A 22,554-nucleotide genomic window follows, 5' to 3' on the forward strand; every position below is an offset into this window, starting at 1 on the left:
GCTTCATCTTGTCCTTTGAGTTCTTGCGGCTCTTTGATACATATGAGGAGAATGATTTGTTAATCAAGAAGGTTTCCATTTTATTTCAGTAACTTTTTTTCCCCACATAGCTGAAGGTTACTATTATCTGGAGATAGTTATTGTTCAGGTTTTAATTGGCCTATAAATAGGTATTTTAATCGAGTGCCATTTCTCAGTTTAGCTCCATTCTTCCCTTTTGTGCCAATGCTGTGCACCTGTAAGTGCTCAGATGCCAAACAAGGCCAGTGCTGTGATGCAGTATACGTTACCAGAGTAATAACAGAAACACCGGTATTGGGGTTCTGCTGTGACTTTCTGCCAGGCTGCAGAACTGCTATGCTAAATAGTGTCTTGATTTTGATAAAGAAAGAAACTGTGATTCCTAGTCCACTGGACATGACACGCTCTTGTCTGACTGCCTTGTTAGCGTTAATATCTGTGTTCCCACCTCTGGCTGCAGGTGGCCAGACATTTACATAGGCTTGAGTACCATGGGCAAGAACATGTCCGTGAGCACCATCTGGAGTGCCATCGACGCTGCCATTGTGGAGTTCACATCCAAGGGGCCCTCGCCCGTACACCCGACGCCACAGAGCAGGACCGTAACAATTGAACTGATGGTGCATCCAGGGTACCCGAGCATCCCACCCATCGGCGGCTGTGGCGAAGGACCAGACGATTTCTCACAGTCCTGGGAGCGCCTGCACGAACTCCAGACATTAATTAAGCCAGAGCTGCAGAGCCATTACAAAACCAGGAACATTCAGCTCTGTTCATTCAAAGATCTTTAAGGAAGCAAGCATACACACAGTCCTATGTTTGTACTTTGAGGATGCGCAGAAGCCAGCCCACTGTTGTTTGTGCTACCTCCCTGACAGGAGCTGGGGATGGCCTGGGAATGGTGTTAGGCCTTTCATGGAAGGTGCAACACCCTGTGAGCAGTGACAGGCAGTACCCCAAAGCCCAGTTTTTAGGTCACAGCATCTGCTTTGAACGTTACAGCTCTCCTCAGTGTAGTCCACGCGCACACCATTCCGTGGCACCGGCGTGGCAGCAAAGGTCAGGTCAACCTACCAGAGGTCAATTCTGGCCAACGTGATGGTAAACGGCACGAAGACGCTTCGCTGTGAGACCAGCGAGCTTGCTAGCACCCTGACAGGCACGATTGTTTCTGTTTCAGCAACATTTTTCATTTCTAGACTTATTTGCCAAAACAAAAACCAAACCCACATGCTGGGTAGCAAATGCTTTGGAACAACCCATCGTTGTAGGCCGGCTACAGGGGGACTAGAAACCTGCAACATTTCATTTTCTTAACGCGCAGTCTTGCTGCATGGACCCTCACCTGCTGCTCGTGCCTGCCCATTGGTGCCAAGAGCACGTTACTTTGGAGCACTTCCCCGGTCAGAGCAGCCGGATCGTGGTTTTAGCCTGATGGTGAGTGCAGCCATGCTCCATGGCATTCCTCAGCGAGCACCACTAAGGCTTTCTATTTTTGTTGCCTCAGCATTGAGCCATCACAGGAGAGTAACTATCAGTGACAGCCCTTTCATACTTTTTTTTTTTTTGGATGACTTTGCAGGAACAGCAACTGTTGACCCAGCTGCTATTTCAGTAGCTGCTGCATGTAGGAGCTCACCAGCACCCGTTACTGCGCTGCCCACTGCCTGCCATGAAAAATGCATGGGATGGCTGTCCACCAGCTAGCAGCAAGTTTTCAAGGGGACAAAGTCCTTGTACCTTTGTTCATTTTTAGTCCAATCATGAAAGCATTTGAACTCCAACAAGCCCTAGTAATCCTGTGTTTAACTGTGGCCCTGTCACTTGCTCGTAACTTTCATGTGGGGAAAAAATATTGTTTACACTAATTTTCTGCACAAAAGCACTCTACTTAGCATTACTTTTAACTGTTTTTAAAATATTAAAAATTTCAATATGACCATCATTCTTTTAAATGAAGAATAAACTCAGGCCTTTTTCTATTGTAATGCTTCAAGAGACTTTCGTTTTTACTTTTAGCTAAAAAACACGTATCCACTCTGTGATCACATGCAGAATGCCAAAAGAACATCCTTTTATATCATTAATGGGAACAAGTTCACCTTTCATTTTGGACATCTAAGGGAGTTTTTGTTCTGTACAAATACAAAAAAACATCACCAAGGACATTTTATAAATATTTTTTCAGGCTATTTTCGAGATTACTATCACAGAGTTAATTTGACAAATTTTTTTTTTTTAAACATCTGCCACACTGTGCAAGTGCTATACAAAACAGTTTCAGGTTACAGTAGTAGCTATCACGTGGAATGACAACTTCTGAAGCTTGTCCCATTAGTGTTTGACGGTAAAGTTTATGTTGTGTTGACAACCGAAGCCGAAAAAAAAAAAAGAGATGGTAAACCTGTAGAAGGTGACTTAAGAGCCAGACGCAGTTAGACATGTGAGTGCCATCTAGTGACTGATGGTATCTTACTCGTGTACAGGAATATGCCTGACACCAACACAGTTTAGCTAATAGTTCTCAGCTTTTAATATAACAGGACCATATTTTGATGTATAATTTTTAACCTTATTTTTAACTTTTAGATTGCACCATATCCTAATTGATCAATTTGCTCTGATCACAATCAATAGGTTACAACATGTTGACTTCTGTGCATTTTCTGCTAGCTCAACATGGAAATTAACATGATGACAGCAGTCTTAACATGAGTTGGTTCTGTACTGTTAAGAAAAACATTCTATAAATACAGTATTTTTAAGTGAACAGCATTGAAACAGATATTCTTTTAAATTCAAATGAGTGTTAAATGGGAAAATGAATAAAAAACTACTAAAGGACTTCTAAATAAGAAACCTTTCAATTGCATAAAATGCACAGGGTGAAGTTTTCTCAGCAGTTCTATGAAAGCTTTAATTTAAAACAACAAGTTCAAATTAAAAATGCATTCAGACCACTACATATGAATGATGCTGGATCAAAATACTTAAGAAGTCTGAAAACAAAACCATGCCACACCACCTTTGAGAGCAATTTTTATTAGGGTAGCAGTATGGAATTGCAGAAAGCCTATACCAGTGCTCCTGTGTGTAGTTTCACCAGTATGTTGTTTTTATTTTGGATTTTAAACTGCATGTTTAGAATTCAGCATGGCTTAGGGAACCAAAGAGCACAAGAGCTTGATTTCCTGAGTTAACAAAGGATTTGACTTCTCCCCTACCCCCCCCCAACTTCAACCATACAGTACAGTATTTGATGTCTCATCTTTCTTTCCGAGGGCCACCTAGAGACAAAAGCCATTATTTATGTTACACACCTCATAGTTTAGAAATTGAGCTATGAAGAACACACAATGAGAACTGATAGCAACACCTGTCTTCTACATGATCTTTACAGATGAATTCGAGTAGCCGGTGTATAGCACTGCTATAGGCCTGTATGAATCAGCTGCAGCTCCTTGAATTACACAGCCCTTCCAGTTCCCTTTCAATGGCATCCAAGTCACACTGATACAAAGAAATGCAGTCTTTAACCTGAGAGGCTTACAACCAGAAAGTATATTGTTTAGTAGTAACGATGGCAGTAAACTAGTGCCACAGTTGTTTTAAATAATAAAAAAAATAATGCAAATTTAAAGCATGGAAAGTTTCCATGCCAGCAGACATGATCAATAGGTACAGTGACTCATCTGATGCAGAAGTTACACACACTTCAGTTTGACAGATAATTTGGCATTATTTTATTATGAATCCGAGTGAGCGTGAATGAAACAAAATCAGTACCAACTTTCTGCAAATGAAGACACAAAGATGTGAAAATTTGGTAATAGACAGTGCTCTCACAAGCCTGAAAACACTTACGAAATGCAAGTTTCCGTAAATAAGGTGAATGTGGTTTAACTTTATTTACCTGCCAAAGAATCTGTCTAAGAACACTTAAACATAAAATTTCTTAGCTCCCTAACTTATAAAAAAAATTTACTTTCAACAGAGGTGAGGTACTGGGCTGTCATTGTTTACACTAAGTCTGAAATAAAAGCTGGATGAGAAGAGTGAATGAAGAAATAGCAAATATACAATACATTAAAAACCAAAAAGGAGACCTACCGCTTGACACACTAGTTCTGAAAGGTTGCAGAGGCTGTATTAAAACTGAATTTAGGAGTAAAAACAACCATCTGGGTGTGAGGGATTTTCTAGTTCAACTTCGTGCACATCAACATGATATGTACTCCCAGATACCTATGGATTTCTGGAAATGTGTTTGCTCATTAACATACCCAAATTCCACAGGTGGGGAAGAGAAGGCAGTTTGACTGTATGGCAGTTTGACCATGGAGCTATGATCACACTTTAGATTTAGGACAGGCAGGCAGAAGAAAAGCAATAGAGAGTAGAGGATGCTCGGTTTTGAGCAGAAAGGGCATCCTTCAGCATGGGTGTGCCCTGGAGCAAAGGGAAAAGAGCTCTGCCTGATTAAGTTAGTAATAGAACAATACTTGAAGTACTCATTAAACCATCTAACATGTATTTTTAAAACACAGGAACAGCAGTAGTGAAGTGTACTCTATTACAGTTTATTGCTTAATCCTATTCTCATACTATTTTAAGAACTGTACAGCAACTGGGCAGGGAAGTGACATGAGTGCCATCCCCTAAAGCACAGATGTTCCATATGCATTCTGATGAGAAAACATACTCAGATAACTAGCAGTGCTGACAGATTTAGTATTTGAATTCAATTTTTTTTTCTAAAATACTGACTTTTTACTCAAGAACAGTTTATTACTTCGGTACCTCTTGGTCCTCAGTTTCTGAAACTGGTAGCAATGTTCTGTGCATGTTTTCCTAGCTGCTATGCATAGGCATAAAGAAGTGAAAGGAATTTGTAATCACATTCCACTACTTGTTTGCTATGGATTTTTTTTTTCCAAAGTTTTCCAAAAGCAGGACATAAGCCATATTTTAATTCAATCACGCACACAAAAACTTGGGTTTCCCCGTTTAATAAACATTTTGTGGTAACACCAGCCAGATTTACATAAGACCTGGACATTATTTCTGATTGTATCTGTGGGGTTTGTTTTTTTGTTTATTATGTTACAAACTGAAGTTAAAGGGAACTTGCAGCAAGTCCCAAAAAGCACAGTGCAATGTTCAACGAGAAAAGTAAACAAAACTGCCAAACACTCAATCATTTTCTGCCAGAACTGGGATATTTTTTCTAAGACATCGGTTTGGGGAAGGAGAGAAAATTCAATGAAGAATTAAATGAACTCAGGATAGTGGGAACTGCAAGGAAAAAAAAAGAAATGACAGCCACAACCTTTTCAATTTAAGGGCAGAATATAAGTCTAAGATATTTTTGATAAATTCTGACAAGAAAAAGAAAACAGCATACTTTAAAGTATATTGAAGCAGTGATTTTTAAACAAAGAAAGCAGAACTAGAACATCTTAAATTTTTAATCCTTTCTTTACAGGTTACCTAGCCCACTTTTGATTAAGAAAACTGTAGAAAGTTAGTAACAGCCACAAGTTAACACCGAAAGGTGGCACTTGTCAATTTTCCATAGAGTCCTGCTTTACGGGGTGTCTCAAATGCACTGCTCCGATCTTCTATCATACGTTGCTGACATCAACTGTGTCAGATTTTAGTCCACTGGTCGCTTTTCACCATATTTCTTTGTAAACTCTTCAGCGTTCTTACAGAATTTTTTACGGTCCTTAGAGTATTCTTCAGCTAGGTCAGCCCGAAGGGGATGCTCGGGCTGTGGATCATTCACCAGTGCTATGAGGGACTGGATTACTGTCAAAAGAAGTATAAATATTGTCAGATACTAAGATGGTTCGTTTTTAATATCAAAATGTAAGCAAAATTCCCCAATAAGAAAATAACTGAATTTACATATACCCCTACAAGTCTAGAGTCTTTTCAAGAGCAGAGCAAAGTACTGCATGAACGAGCTATAGCAGTATGCCAAGATTGAGTTTGTTGACAGTGAGTATCAGAAAATCGTATCTGTAAGCAAAATCAACTACTTCAGTATAGATCAAAATGCATTGCAAATTATTTCCCATGTAATTAGCATCCTATCCATGAAATACTTCTCATACAGCTAAGAAGGAAACTGAGTTTCACAGACAAGCTCATCTAAAATGGACTGGATGAAGAGACCTCCGAAACTTCCATTGTGAAGCATTTTTTCCTGACACCTGTCACAATGAATTACACCATTCAATTGTAATTGGGCCTGCTTCAGGAAACCATGTTTTCAGCTTTATATCTTTCTATGACTCTTACTTCCCCTACAAACAGCAGGCAAGTCTTGTCATTATTCTAAACTGCCAAATATATCTCCTAGTAGAGATATACTGTGGAAAACAAATGGTTAAGAACCATAAGATGCTTTTTACCTTACTGTTCACAGCCATTTCATCAGCATTCACCACCACTGTCAAAGGAAGTCATTCTGACAATAACTAAATCATACTTCACATTTACAAAATATAGCAATAAATGTCAGTTGTATGTGAGTTTCATTTTCCTCATATATGTTCTCATGACCATTTAAAGCTAAACAGGTTACAACAATCCTGAGATCTGATATCCGTCCACTGAGAGGTAGGTGCACAACAGGGCAAGCCTACAGACAGGACACACAAAATGCGTTTCTCTGTATGACAACAACAACATTCCACTTGAAGTAAGTTTGGGCTATACAGAGCAACACCAAGCAGTACCAAGATATTTTAAAGCAAGTGTACCACACCTGTTAACTGCATGCATTACACACCACAGCCAGCCTCCTCCTTCTGAACTCACGTCAAATACTGAGAGCCACAACATCCAGTGGCAGGGAGCTCCACAACAGAACTACACATTGCGTGCAGAGTCAGGGGCTATTGTTTGTTCTGAAACTGCTACCTACCAGTTTAACTGCATTCTCCCTGGTTTGGCAATATAAGTTTACAGTACTGATCACTCTGGTAGATGCTAGAGCAGCTTCTTTCAGAGCACAAATCTCCTCACACTCGTACTCTTTTCTACCCTTACCTGACACAAAGGAGGGACACACCTCTCAAAACAAACAAACTCCCAAGAAGTAAGGCTGTCAATATATTGCCAAGCAGGAACATTTCTTACCATAAATCAGAGTTTAAACTGTAACAAACTATCTAAGGAATGCAGAATTGGTACTAGCTTACTCCACAGCAACTTGCCTGTCCTGTACTTCTGAAAACTCATTACTACTATTTACTTACGAAACTAGGATCAATACTGTATGTAACCCTTTTCACTCAGTAAAACATGCTAAAACACTGTAATAATCCAGTAACACTTTACAGAAAGTTAACACACAAACCAGAAAAAAATAGCATTTTTCCTAATTCCCTAAATTCCTAAAACCAGTAATTGCCTCAACAGTCACAGCATTTTAAAACCATAAAGTCACAGTAGTCTCTTAGCATTAAGCAAAATTAATAAAGTTCAACTGTAATGTAAACATTGTATGAAAGATGAGTTAATGATCTATGATAAACCTCATTTCTCTATTCTCTGACACTTGACTGATCAAAACCAATTATTCTGACACCATACTAACAACGTTGCCTTATTTCCTGAAAAAGGAACTGAAGTTTATTTTTCAGTGCAGAAGAGTCCTACAGAAAAAGGAATAGACGCTTAAAAGCAGGGCTGTAATGATACTGTTGCAGGCTCATACAAAGATGAATTAACAACATCAGACATTGACACTAAAATGACTTCTTTAAGAGGAAAAAAAAGCACGAAAGACCATAAAACAGCAGAATGAGAAATTCGAAATATTTTGGTACCCAAGATTGTTCCAAATTCTAGTTTTAATGTACTTTATCACTTTTCTCAGAAAAAGAGGATTTTACTACTTCTTCAGGAAACACTATTTCCCACATGCAAATGATTTCCTCAATCGTTCCAACGGATGCCAACTCGCACTTAAAGCCAGGTGGAGGTGGTTCCTTTTCTTCAACTTACTAGCCTTCCCTAGTTAAGACAACTACTAAGTTGTTCACAGAAACCTTCTACACATTACTTCAATTTCATTTCTCCAAAGGATCTTTGTCCTTCATAGACTAGGAAAAATCCAGAATAAATTGCAAGATCTTCACTATCTATTTAACAAGTTCTTTTTGCTTCTGTCCCCACTTCCCCCCCAGCATTCAACTGCTCATTCTTTTCCAAAAGAAATATATATATATATATACACAATTTTGTCAGTGGGGTGAGATGGTGCAAACTAAGTAGTTTTATTAGCATAGAAAAATATACAGAAATCTTAACTAGAGCATTGTTTACTATCAGGAACAAGGTTCACATGAAAATAATCCTAAAGAGTCTAGAAGATGGAAATACTTTTTCCTGCAGACCAAGACAGATCAGTGCCATTGAAGTTCTTGCACTGGATTAAACTGCTACTGATTTGCATTCAACTTGTTAAAACATGCAGTTATTGCAAGAATGCTTGCCCCCCCCTTTTTTTTTTTTTTAAGTGTACAGTAGTGATCACTTAATATCAAATTTATCTTTCCCTGCCAGAAAAAATGAAATTCTCACCCCAACAGGAACAACAACAGACAAAGCCTATTCATATCATACTCTCAGTCTGGCCAAGAACCTGATGAAACGTTTTCTTTAAAATAGTTAAATTCTTATCCAAAGACACTACACACTAAGCCTCACAGCAGTGATCTTTTAAGAGCTAAGAGTTAATTTGTGTTATAATTCTGTTTTTGCTTAACCAAACAAGGCAAACAACACACTTAGATTATAAAGTCACTGTTTAAAACTAAACACAAAGTATTACCCTCACCATTCTCTCCATACTGCCAACAGAAATGCCTTTTTCTTTTTTTTTTTTTAATATTCCATGAGCTACCACCTTAATAAACTCTTCAGTCATTACGAGTTTTGCGGTTTCCTGGAGGTGGAAATGTCACAAGTCAGTGTCATTACCTTATGTTCTAATAACAAAATGAGATTCCAAAAGAGTTGCACACTGTGCTCACTACATGTGATTCATGATGCAAAGCTTATGGAAACAGATACATCAGGAAAGCAGTGACCGCCTGACAAGGTGAAATGCTACTAGCTTCAAACACACAATGCAAAGACTCTTGATGTACTTTTTTTTCCCCCATAGACTCCTACCTTGGTCAGTTTTGGTTGCTGGCTTCCAGTTTTCAGCACTAATTACTGGCAGACAAACCTGACCCTTTTCATCGATGTTAGGGTGATAGATCTTTGTTTTAAATGTAATCTTAGGAGGTTTGAATGGATATTCTGCTGGAAAGTTGATTTCGATTCTGAAGGCTCCTTTGTCATATGGAGGATTGTCCTGCAACAAGATAACAAAATATCAAGAATGTAGCATATTCTAACAAAATTTAAGAAAAAGCAAGCTCCAGGCTTCAATCTATCAAATGACCTCTTTTTAAAGCACTTTTTTTCCCCAAACACACTGACACGTCCATGTGTCAGGAAACATCAGAACCAATTTGGTAAGAAAGAGGCAATACGATCTCTATCTTTCTATTCTGGAAAAGGAGAATTATCACTGTTCTGAAGCAGGCTGACATTTCTACTAGCAGGAAAGCACCCAATACCATTTATTCCATGATCAGAGATCTATCTAATAAGAACTTTTATTCCTACACCTTTGTATTTCAAAAAACCTTGTAAACCCTTTCTGAGATACAAACAGGAAACCTGGCAAGGAAATTGGTTTCTCTGAACCTAGTTATTTTGTGTGTCTCACAACATGGTGGTTCGAATAGCAAAGCAGTTTGATTTGTCAGATTTCCCTATACATTCTGAGAACCTTTTTGTGCTGACTACATAAAAATCTGCTGAGCATTCATTTGTACTAAAGATAGATATTCACTGCGTCTGCTGATGAGAACATTCTGAATTTGTATGCAGTTTTAGCACCCACTGTTATCAGACCATTTTTGAAGGAGTACGATGAAAGAAATGTGAAGTAGGCAAAGTAGATCTTCCTGCTTTAACAGAAAAAAACAATGCCTAGAATCTCATTTAGAAAACCTGTTAGACTATTGATATTGTTTCAAATACTAACTGCAGAAGAAAGGCAGAAGAAGAATAAGCTATTGCTACATTTCAAGCTGATGAAAATGCCCTTCTGCAATGAAAACAGAAACTGTCATGAAGCTTTTCCAGATACTTGAAGAAAAACAGTCGAAGATTGAACGTTTCCAGTTTGTGTTAAGTATAATCACACACATCCTTCACGACCCATCAGATCATTTCCTTCAATCAAACCCACCCACGAGTTAAAAAAAAGCTTTACCAAAATTTGGGGGTAAGGAGCATTTTATTAAAGTATTACTCAACAGATAATGTTTAATTTTAGTTTCATCTAGAAGGGGAAATCTGGTTGTGCCTTTCTAAGAAATAAAGCACAACTTTTTGAGTCAAGGTTAGAGGTAAGTAAAGTGCCTTAAAATCACTTTTTATCCAAGCAATCATAAAAGCCTGGTAAGTTTAACAAGTAACTTTCTGGTCATGATGACAACTTCAGCATTTAATGCCCTCTCCCCACATTGCTCACTTGTTCTTACCTCCATCACACGCTAGAATTTGTGAGGACGTTCAATGAACTGATACGGGAACTGACCTGGCTTAAAAATATCCCTTTTCTGCTTGACTCTCTTTCAGTCAGAACAGTTCTTCACCATAACTCACCAATAAATTTAACTAAAAATGTATGTAAAAGGGTGGCTCATCTTTTCAATTGACATTCCAGCAATTCATTTCCAATAGTTCGTTACATTCATTCTGATACTGACAAGGGAGAGAACCAGAATTATAAATACCGTAACACAGATGGCAAGAAGTTGACTTACATTTACCTGGAGTATTTTGCTCTGCAAAAGTTTATTAAAACTGCTTGCTATGGACAAGATTAAATGAAATTCATGGTATACCAACAGTACCTCTTACTTCAGGCAAGGAGCCTGAAGTCTTGTACTGGTGTTTGAAACGAACAGTGTATCTTCTCAACATAGGGTACATAAGGTGCCCTATTCTAGGATTTAGAACAGGAAAAGACGTTGATGAGCTGTCTCAGCTGAACACTCTGGAAAACTAACAGTCGTTCCAAAGAGCAAAATATGATATATACAGTAAAGGTTTTTAGAGCAGCATTTTTCACAGTAATTCTGCATGAACATGCCAAAATACTAACAACCTTCAGATCTTTTAACACTTTCATTAAGAAGCTGACCAAAATAACGCCTAGTTACAGAGTTTAATAATCAGTAACCAGTTAGTCCTACTAAAATATGAGCAGTATGTCATTATACCCTTACCAAGAACAAATGGAAACAGCAAGTAAAACTTCAAAAGCAACAACTCAGGAAAACAAACCAAAAAAAAAACCAACCCAACCTATACTTGCAACCAGTTTGTATTTGACATTTTTAAGCCACCAACCCCAAGAGTGCAAAAGCTAAAAAATTATGCTTCAGAGAATGCATCATTTTTAGTGTTTTCTTCAAATAGTCATCTATACTACTCTTTCAACACTTACAACACAAATATTAATTACTACAATAAACGTAGATTTCGTGACAAAATTCCCTCTTAACTACACCAGCAATGAATTTATGGCTATTTCCCTTGCAACAGGGCACATTATAAAACAAAAGGTAGGCATGAAGTGTGGTTCCTCGCAATGATGCTTAAAGACTTGTGATGTGAATCTTTGCAAATAAAACACTAAGTTCATGCTCATACTCTGGTGAGCAGAAACTATTAAAAATAGAAGTAGTACACCACGTACTGCAAATTTTAACAGGAATAAACTTTCTGGTGTTTTGCTTTATTAGCCACATTTACCAACTTCAAAGTATTATCAGAACACTATCCTGTTATACATGAACCACAAATATCGGAGTGGCTTACAAAGCACACTGTTTCTCAGCTATGCCAAATTCTAGTGTCAAATCCTGCTTGCTTTATGCGCGAGAATAACCTCAACCACTAGAATTACTTGCAGAAACGCATGTAAAGAGTAAACTAAATCTGTTCTACAGTACCTCAAGTTCAAAGGCCTCGCAATTATCTCAGCAGAGACTGCATGATCCAAGTTTGGGAATGCCCTTCAGCTAACACAGCACAGGCACTGCCAGACTAAAGTTTCAAAGTGTTTTAAAAAGACAAATTTACGCTGGTCAGGAGACCTTTTAGGTTGTACTCAAGGAAAAGCAGAACTGATGCTCTACTAGCATGGCTTCTATTGCTGCAGACATTTGAGTAGCTCATGTAACTAAGTAAGCGTGAGCCACGGCAGTGGAAAATAAAGGAGGTGAAAATCCACATGACTTCAATTTAAAGAGAATTCTCTTCTGAGAATCCAAACAATTTCCTTGCATCAAACTTTTTCTAATACTAAATTTTGTTCTAGAAATACAGTCAGTTACAAACAAAACAATCCAACCAACCAAAAAAAAACCACACAACTAAAAACCGAAACACACCAAAAGCTATTGAGGAGTAAACAAAGTATTCACAACTCAGATTTTATCCCACAATGTAGATTTTGTACTTTCAGATTAACGTAATAAACTACAAAATTAACCTGCCTGCCCTTTCCAATACCTTTCCCAACTAACCCAGTGCCATCACCGAGCCACAGCCCTTGCCAGCTGCAGCCATCTGTTGGACCAGGCCTATAACTGCGCAGCATCCAGCCAGGTATCGATCAGAGAAGTCTAGATCTCTTTCAATTACGTATGGATTTTTCTTCACAGGAGTTATGAGAAACACCTACTAACGTAATCAGACATGGATAGAACAAAACCACACAAAACATTCAAGTAAAATGAGACAGCAAGGTTACAGTATTTGCCTAAGATTATAGGAGAAGTCTAAAGAGAACCAAGAATTAAACCTAGGGCCACATTAAATGCCCAGAAAACCACAACTCCGAAAGCCAGTTTTTACAGTAGTAAGAAAAAGTCCTGTGAGGGTGCAAAAGTTGTCTAATGGTCACTAACAGCAGCGCTAAGCTGTGCATTTGTGATACAAATGATCATTGCTTTATTTTAAAGCTCATTAGAATAAGGAATCATCTATACTCACAGGAACAATAAGCCCTTGCCAGGTCAATAAATTAGCTTCATCAACCTGGATATTACGGAAGTTTTTCATTCCACATTTGCGGATTTCTTCAAGCTCCTGGAAAACAAACAGAGTGTAAACAGAAGTTAACAGTAACGTTAGACAAGATGCTCATATTGACATTTCAGAATGCTTGCAGGTCAACGTGGGTTCTTTAATACTACAGAATATTGAGATTTCAGTGCTGGCGACCCACATAAACCAGAAAATTTTGCCCCTGTGAGAAGTAAAGTTTTCTGAGACAGGGTGTTTAAAAAGTTTTGGTGTGTCACAAAGATATAAAAATGCTTTGTTAATAACATCATTATACATACAATGAAGTAGCAGTATAAGAAAGTGTATTTTAAAATGTTTTTACATCTCAAATGCAAATCAATGCCTTTGGTAACAGGCTTTGATAATAGCGAAGAATAGAAATCAAGTGCAACTGAGGACTTGTCTGAATGAGAACTAGTGATTTGGAAGAATTACTTCAAAACAGTTTAAACACTGAAAGTCATTGAACAGACCCATTATTTCAACCGAAAACTAACAGATTCCAGCTAGATCAAGTTAAATTGATGTAAATCCAGAAAAGTATCCAACCCAAGGTAGTCTTATTTATATCAGTAACTCAAGAAGATGCTTCTTCATCTTTGATTCATACCTCCGTATGTAGCAGTATTTATTAAGGTGCCTCTCTTTATAACTACATCACTCTTGAACAAAGCATCCTTCTGCACCCATCAATCATCTGTCAAATTATTTTTGATCAGTTAGTGATCTAACTATCACTAAAACAAATATTTTGGCTATTTTTTATATTTGAAGTCACATATGAGCCCTACTTTAGCAACTGTTTTCCTGAGTATTTTATCTTAAAGCTCTAAGACCAAAAAACAAACACCTCAAGGCTCCACTTTTTTTTTTTTTTTTTAACCCACAGTAGTTATAGCTCTTTGCTATTGAAGAGTTTGACCTTTAAAGTGAATTTAACTGATTTAAGATGAATTCAAGTCATCCCCAGTGAAAGGTAAAATCTTCCCGGTGATTTCAAGACTGAAGCACATGTCTGTCTGGCCACACATGTTCAGAAAAATGTTGCTTATGTGCACTCTGCCAGCACACAGTTCTTTGCTGAGTGTAACCACATTTGTGAAACCAGGCTATACATTCTGATAGAAACTCCAACTACAATCAAAGGCACTATATGCTGAAAAAAAGATCAGTTTTCATGGTAAAAGGACTTTTTTTTTTTTGATAAAATGTTCGTATTTCATCATAGAACAACCTTTTCTGCACCTGACTGGAATAGATTTAATACTTGCCGTGATCTCTTGCATAAACTTAGCAACACAATAAAACACAAACACAAAAGGGGAACAAGATTTCCAAATGCACAAAGAAAATAAAAAATCATGACAGCTACAGACTAGAAGATGAACATTTACACTTCCACCCGCTGCATCTCTGAAAGCAAGAGCATACTCACAACACAACAGTTTAACCTTGGTGTCTCCAATATTGAATCAATGCCCAACACAATCTTCATGACACTAAAACCAGCTGCTTAGTCTAGATCTCTGGATTAATCCCCAAATTCCACTGCTGTTAGATTTGCGCAATATCACAGACAGTTTTTTGTTGTCGTTTTGCTTTTTTTTAAAAGGATAAGAGGATTATCCTATTTCCTTAATACAGGAAAACATACGGAAAAAAAACACACAAAAATAATCCCATGAAGAACATTTAGAGGGATCCAGAGGAAGCCAAAGTACCCAGATGAAAATAACCTTCATTATCACAGGTATGAGAGATCATTTTTGACCACTGAAACTGCAAATCTGCACACTGCTTTATAGCTAGCTTTGAATGCTTACTGCACAAAGCATCAGCTCAGAAGAACCTGACCAACACTGCTCATCCTGGCTAGTTTAGGAAAGGAACTAACTCACAACGCTGCTCTAAGCCACTTGCTGTCTACACATACAGAACTGTGAAGTCCTAGCAAACAACCACTCCACAGGGCGTAAGAGGGATAAATCCCCACCAGATGTAATGCACCAAACACCAGGAATAAAACAAGCTAGATTAACCATAAGGCATTCAGGCATGAATAAACATGCAACACAAGTAGTTTGCCTCTAAAACAAGGGAAGAAAAATGGGTTTAGATATTTTCTAGTCAATTTATTTAAAACATTACATGTATACAGAAACTTACAGAAATCCCCAAAATGTCCCAGTGAGTGTGGCTTCCACGTGGAAGTTATCATCACAGATTCAGAAAAGTTGCATGAAAGGAAGAAAAAATTCAGACAAATACGCAAAAAATATTCCCTGTTTTCCCTCAAGTCCACCACACGGGAGAGGGAATTAAATAGCCTGGAAGACAGCAGGGCAAAGAGCAAGCAGAAACCGTGTTCAGGGCACCTTCCTCTTTTAAAATGACTTGCTAAGCCTATGCAGGAATTCACTTTCATAATCAAAGAAGTGGTAAATTACTGCAGTGCACTGGGACTATATTCTGTGCTTCTGCTGCTGCCTTGGGTCTTGAGGTAGTAACTAGCAACTGAAAAAGAAAGCAGAGGAGTATAAACTAAGCAATTCCTCTCCTCACAGATATGACTTGCATGAATTATTTACTTAAGACAGGCTCCAATTTATCCTAGAAGTGTATTTACAGTGTAATACTATATTTGCAATTCATATTTTTAGTTTTTTTTTTTTGTGTGTGTAATTCATCGGGAGTGATAAGAGATTCAGCACTCAGGATTAAAAGGGCGAAGGGGGTGTTTGGTTTTTTTTTTCCGGCAACTGACAAAACCCCTAATAAAGATCTAAATTACAGAGGCAGACACAACTAAAGCATATGCGTACAGTTAAAAGAGTCAATGAGCTACTAAATACCATCAAACAGCACAGATTAAAAGTTCATACTTTATTTAGCATGAGCAAGTCCAGAGAGACAAAAATTACTTGATGATGTTAAAGGATATAGTTCAAATATTTATTTTAAAATAACCCTTAGGAGTCTAGGCAGACAGTGAATGGATTAATTCCTATTCCCGTCCTCCACCCCTTAATTTTGTCAAGTAACATAATTAAAGGCACACAGAAGGAGTGTAACTAGAGGTTAGAACACTGCAGTAAGAATTTAAGTCATCTTTCATTACTCTGTTATCAACCTTGCACGTGGCCTGCCTGCACTGGTTTGCCCGTTTATAAAACAGAAATGTCTTCTTATTTCAGGGGGCTCCCTTGAGACGTGATGTTTGTAGTTTGGATATGTTCAGAGAAAGTGTTATACACAGTGCTTGAGAAGGAGAAAATGTTGTTTCAGAGGTAATAACTGGTCTGAACGTAGTCCTACAAGTACGTGCTACCTTTCTCATATATAATCTATCAATAAATTGTTAAAATTTTAATTTTGGCTTCGAACAGCACAAATGATTACATGCTATTGAAAATCAAATGTTTGAAATGAAGAAGAAAATTAGAGTGGCATCAGCTTAAAATGTACTCAACTCTTAAAAAGAAGGTTCAAATATTAAATATACACCTAAAGCCATATATTCTCAAATAATTTTTAGAATTCCCGGTTCCTCTAAATTCCATCCAGGACTAGAAAAAAATGGTTCTGAACACAGTCCTGCAACTACTTTGCCCGTGCATCTCTGAAGTTTGGGGTCTTGTCTAAAAAGAAACAAACCTAGTATGAAAATGCAGTGAAGACTTAACAACTATAAGAGTTTAATCCAAGATATGGGAGTAGGCGTAAGGGCTTATATTGACTTCAAGTTCTGCATCAAGCCCAAAATGCTATTAAATACACAAAGAAAAATGAGTTTACTGAAACAACTCCAAACCTCATTTGTCTTGTGTTTACAATTTCTGTTTACCTGGTCATAAATAGAATCTCTAAGAGAAGTGTGACAAAGTTAAACAAGGCTCCAAAGCATTGATAAGACGCTGGCCAATTTTACTCTCTGAATCTTGTATACTGCTGAGAAAGGTCCAAAAAACAAAACAAAACAAAAATTAAAATCAAGTAGAACGGAAAACAAAACAGATTCTAGCTCTTATAGGAGCTATTATTAAGTTTCCACTGTGACGTTACAGCCTGTATACACACGTGCCTTTTATTCTACTTTTTGGCAGAATATTTTCCATCTGATCCTTATTCAGAAATGTTTTCTTAAGATTTTGATTATAAATCCTTTTGCCACTTTTCAGTTTCAAAAAAGGAAAATAAATCAGTATTCTCACTTTTCCATAGGGACAATCATAGCTGCTCAAAGCCAGACTTCCCTTGTTACTGAGAACCAGTGACTGGATCCATTTAGAATTGTTTTTCAATAGCAAAGTTGGTTAAAACACCTTTATTTGGAATGGTTATACTGTTTACAAGACCACAGCATACTGCAAATTGCAGGCCATCTACAGCAGGTACATGGGTGTGGCTTTGTTTTTCTGTTTTATCATGAAGTTCAACAGTTGCATAAATGTTTGACTATGCAATCATGGCAGCAGAGTGAGAACAACAAGAAAATAACTTACTTATCCTTTAAATCTATTTTCAGTTCTTAATGCTAAAAATACTTTTAATGTCTAAAAGCCAGGAACAAAAGCGTGGATCCTACAGAAACCTTAGCTTGATCATATTGCAGATGAACACAGAAAGAAGTAGCTCCAACCCCGGGACCAGAGAGCCTTCTCAAATGTTGCTGAAAAATGCCAGTTGAAGGCCCATCTCAGTACCACACACTACTCAAACCCCAAGTACTATGACTATCCAGCCCCAAAATAGCCTTCCCTTTGCAACTACCCACTACCTCTCCACATATCATTTAGCTCCAGATCTCCAATGGAAAGCGGCTTGTTTTACATCAGTGGGTGGCAACTGTGAAAAGCACTCGAGTGAAGTCTCTGGCATGTCTCCTGGAGATCTGTGTTCCCCATCAGAAGTGTTTGGAGACAATTTGATTTTTACGAGAAAGGGTCTTGAAGCAAAGCAGCTCCCTTGAAAGAGAAAGCTATGCTGCTTTCCTAAATCTAATTACTCTGTATTTGCCTGTTTTTTTTTTCCCCCCTCGAGAGATGATCCAAAACAACAAACCCTTGTTGAAGGCTGCCTTATTCCCACCTCTCACATTTCATGAGGAGCTGATATCTGACAACTATGGCTCTTTGAAGAGGTGTAATGGTGGCTCATAGATCAAAACTTCACCTCAAATGTTGCTGGAACGTGATTCATTAGCTATGAATATTTCACATTTTTACTAACCTAGGTGTGCTCCTGGAAAGACTTGAAAAAACAGTAGAGAAAACTTGAGTTAGACTAGACTGCATACCGTTGACAATGGCATAAAGCTACAATAGGCCATAAATAGGTCTCTGGCCTATGAAATGTAACTTGCGCACACAGAGCCTGAGATAACAAGACAATTTTATGCACGTTATAACTTGACTTTTTTAGGACTTGATTTTTTTTAGTACTTCTTTCACAAGGAGGTTTGCAAATTGAAGATTCCACAGTTGGAAAAGGATGTCCACTTCTACCTGCAGAGTGGCAACAATACTCCCATTGCCAGTTTTCTGTGGGCAGGTAGCATGTTATCATGAACTTACTACATCCAGTCTCTTTGTGCCACTGTGATTAATATAAATAACTATGCTGCATGACACGCATCCAGAAAAAATTACAGTACTTCAAAACGTTGGCAAGACCTTACGGAAATGGGAATTACTTTATTTTATGTGACTTATAAAAGGTTCAAAGTTAATTCTCAGGTACCAAAGACAAACTTGATATTTAGCCCAAAAAAAGACAGTTAATGCTTATCCTAAATTATTTTAGGAAATGGAGTGACACGCTGAAAAACTATTTCCTTTAGTTATCATCTCTCATCATTCTATGGCCCTGAGACATAAACACCACAGACTCTTCAATACTGCAAAACTGTAACAGTGAAAGACTTTAAAGAGTCATTTGCTGATCTATGAATTTCCACTTTAGAACTTAAATAAAGGTATCAGGTTGATACAGATGAGATCAGACCTGCAAAACATCACGCTGCAGAGATCCGCATTACATCATCTGTACAAGAGCTCTGGTTTGCTCCTACTGAGATGAATGAAGACTCAGAGCATGTTGGACCCTACAAAAGGCACAAAGGTAGCTGCTTATTTAATAGCATTTACAAGTTACACAATAAAGCATCTCACAGCTGTTGAACTTGCATAGAAAAGCACACAACACACACGGTCCATAAATATAAGGCAATAAAAATGAAAGTAAAAACGTAAGAGGGAAGTTACCAATGTCTCCTTCCTTCCTACACCACTCCCTCTGAAAAGGGATTGCTACACTGTTTTTCTAGAAAAGAACGTCACATTATCAAAAATCATTTTTACGGTATGCTTTCAGTGGAAAAGTGAATTATTAACTGACAGTTAAGAAGCATAGTGAAACTGAACGGGGGGCTGAAAAACAAGAGGTACTGTAAATATTAAGGACAATTTATTTCACCTCCTGGATTTTTACGTTCTATGCTATTTAAAAAAAATTAGACTTCTTCCTCTCTAACTAGAAAGTAGTGCTGCTTTTTTGAACAATTAACAAATTTTTCAGAACTAGCATAAAAGCTGCTTTGCAAAAAGATAGTAAACAACAGTTCAGTTTATCTGAAACAAAGAACCTTATCTGAGTACAAAGGAACAGACACATTGATGATTCTAAAGCTGTGACAAAAATAACAGCTATCAAAAATGAAATAAATGAATGTCTTCTCACCAGGATCCTTAAGGACAATTAAAGGCTTACTCCTACTGATTTAATATATATGAATGACTCTGCACATAACGTATTTACTATTTAATTTGTAATGTCTACATAGCACAATTAAAATACCAAAACTACCCCTATGGAAGCAATACTGAGCTATTGTTTTCTTCAAAAGTGACCGAGCTACAATGGTTAATTATGTATATGCGCAGGTAAGGAAATACAACGTCAAATATCTACGTATCCCAGCCAAATCTCAGCCCTACTGGGGGTCTGCATCCTTGAAGTAACTTGTAAATCGTGTATTAAAAGGATAAGTTTAAGAGAATCACCCATATATCTATTAAATCCTAGTGCACGGTTATGTTGCACCCCACGGTGAGGTGGTTTTTAATCAGGTTAAGACATTGCCTGACAGCTAGAGGGTCCTTCCTCTGTGTTTCACAGGACCAGCCTGTAGAGCTCATTGATTTATGTTACAGGCATGCGAATACTGTAGGGTACTACCACAGCATTTTACAGATGACTAGATTTTATGCCACTAAGTACGCGTGTCCTAAGCAAATTCCACTGCAAACAGCTTGTGACATGAATTGGCACTTATACACAACACATAGAAGAAACTTGCACCTTTTGGGGACAATTATTATCTTTTTAAGTACCTTAGTCCTCAAACAAGATGATAAAAAACACACAAGATTCTCAGCCCAAACATCAGTTTAAAATAACACACATTCCCTTTGTCGAAGCCGAGTTGGAAATACCACCCGTACTTAGGCGCAAGCTGACAGCTGAAGACGAAAACATCACCGCGCCCGGCGCGTGTGAGGAAACTGCTGAACCCGGGTCCAGACTTCACCGCGATAAGCCCCGGCCTCACCCGGCTGCCGCGGCGCTCGGAGCCCTCCCAGCAAATCCCCCAACCACGAACCCCCCCGAACAAACCCCTCCCGTCCCCGGGCGGGGGAGCCCCGCTCGCTGCCCAGGGCAGGGCTGGGGCAGGGGCGAGCCCCCCGCCCGCGGGCAGGGCGGCCCGGGCGCTTCGCCTCGCTTCCCTTCCCTTCTTCTCCCTTCCTTCCCCTTCCCTCCCGGCGCTGCCCCCGGCGGCGGGCCGACCCCTCACAGCGCCCCGGGGCTCGGCCGCTCCCCGCGGCGTCCCGGCAGCGGCGCTTCCTCCCCCCCGGCCCTTCCTCTTTGCTTAGTCACCGCGGGAGCCCCCTGCGGGAGGGGACCCGGGCGGCCCCCGCCCAGCGCCCCCGCCCAGCCCCGGGCGCCCAACGGGGCCCGCGGCGGCGCCTCGGAGCCCGGCGCGGCGGCGGGGAGCGGGGGGGAGCCGGGGCGGCCCCTGACGGCCGCGGCCTAGGTGCCGGCTGCTCCCCGCCCGGCCGCCCCGGCCCGGCCGGCGACGAGGGGCAGGGCGAGGGTCCCGCTGGGCCGGGAGGGGGCTCCCCGGCCGCCGGAGGGGCGCTGAGGGAGAGGGGTCGGCGGCGGGCGGGCGCCCCCCGGCCCGCGGCGGCGCGGCGCTGGTGTTACCTTCATCAGCCTCCTGCTGGCCGCCATCTTGGCTCTGCTGCTGCCGCCCCACAATGCATGGCGGCGGCGGGCAGGGCGCTGCGGGCCTGCGCTTCCTGGGGCGGCGGGGCGGGGCGGGGCGGGGCGGCCCCCCGGCATGTCCCGCCCTGCCCTTCTCCTCCTCGCCTTGCCCTTCCCCTCCGCGGCACGGCTCGGTGCCTCCTCTCCTCAGAGGAGAGGGAGCTGCCAGCCCGCCCAGCCGGCCGCTGAAGGAGCAGGGGGATGCTCGCCCCGCTGCCCAGCCTCCAAAGCTTCCCCCCCGCAGGGCTTGGGGATGAGGCACGGGGCAGAAGTGGCAGCAGCAGGCCGCGAGGTGAAGCCCCCGCTGCTGTCAGATTTCTGTGTCTGTGCACCTGAATTGCCCCCAAAGGTGTTCACCCTCACCTCAGTGCTCTGATCTGAGCTGCCCCTGGCTAGGACCTTGTTTCCCCTTCACCCCTTCTCACGTCAGCTAGTGGCCTCAGCTGATCTAACACTTGTTCTACAACAAAGTTACTTTTATCACCTGAAAATTCTCCAAGTTTCAAAGTAAGCTTTACAAACTCAGACAAGTTAAAAATAAATATAGTTATTAGAGGAGGCTTCAAGAACTCAAAAATGCAACAAAAGTTGGTGGTAATGAACAAGGAGTCTTAATATATGTTCTGAGAAGTTGTTCCCTGAACAACTATTCTATAACAAATATTTTGCATTTATATAGTCTGGTTGCTCCAAAACTCAGTTAATATTTGTTAATGAAATAAGCTATAAAGGAATTAAGTTAGTACTCACCACTTCATATGGGTATTGTAAAATAGCTTGTAAACATCTTTGAAGATCATAATATAAAATGAGATCATAACTCTAATAGATATGATACATTCAAAGATTACTACATCCATTTAACTCGAGGAAAATGGAGTCAGAGGAAGCTAAATGAAAGGGGCAGACCATCCGGCTGAAATATTGGAAAGAAGTAAAGCAAGCATGCGTGCTGGCCAGCTGGAGAAATTCCATGTGTGTCAGGCTGGT

At 39.8% G+C, this 22,554-nt stretch overlaps 2 protein-coding genes across 9 annotated transcripts in view; one reads left to right on the forward strand and one right to left on the reverse strand.

Annotated features, from left to right (window-relative positions):
* Positions 1 to 5,835, forward strand: part of YDJC (YdjC chitooligosaccharide deacetylase homolog) — a 25,430-nt gene extending 19,595 nt beyond the window's left edge. For 7 of the 8 annotated variants that reach the window (XM_083803574.1, XM_083803575.1, XM_083803576.1 and 4 more), the window contains one exon: positions 449 to 5,835. In XM_083803574.1, the coding sequence (XP_083659700.1) occupies positions 449 to 812 (364 nt within the window). In that variant the 3' untranslated portion in view covers positions 813 to 5,835. The remainder of the gene's footprint in view (positions 1 to 448) is intronic. The other variant, XM_083803580.1, reaches the window with a different exon arrangement.
* UBE2L3 (ubiquitin conjugating enzyme E2 L3) lies at positions 3,741 to 21,644 on the reverse strand. The gene is made up of 4 exons (XM_083803584.1): positions 21,505 to 21,644; positions 13,168 to 13,263; positions 9,214 to 9,400; positions 3,741 to 5,832 (listed from the first exon to the last, which is right to left on the reverse strand). Exons 1-4 carry the CDS (start codon positions 21,640 to 21,642, stop codon positions 5,678 to 5,680), a joined length of 576 nt encoding a protein of 191 aa, XP_083659710.1. The 5' UTR covers positions 21,643 to 21,644; the 3' UTR covers positions 3,741 to 5,677.
* Positions 21,645 to 22,554: the final 910 nt, after the last annotated feature.

The sequence above is a fragment of the Anser anser genome, assembly GCF_964211835.1.
Source record: "Anser anser genome assembly, chromosome: 18".
Classification (NCBI taxonomy): Eukaryota; Metazoa; Chordata; class Aves; order Anseriformes; family Anatidae; genus Anser; species Anser anser.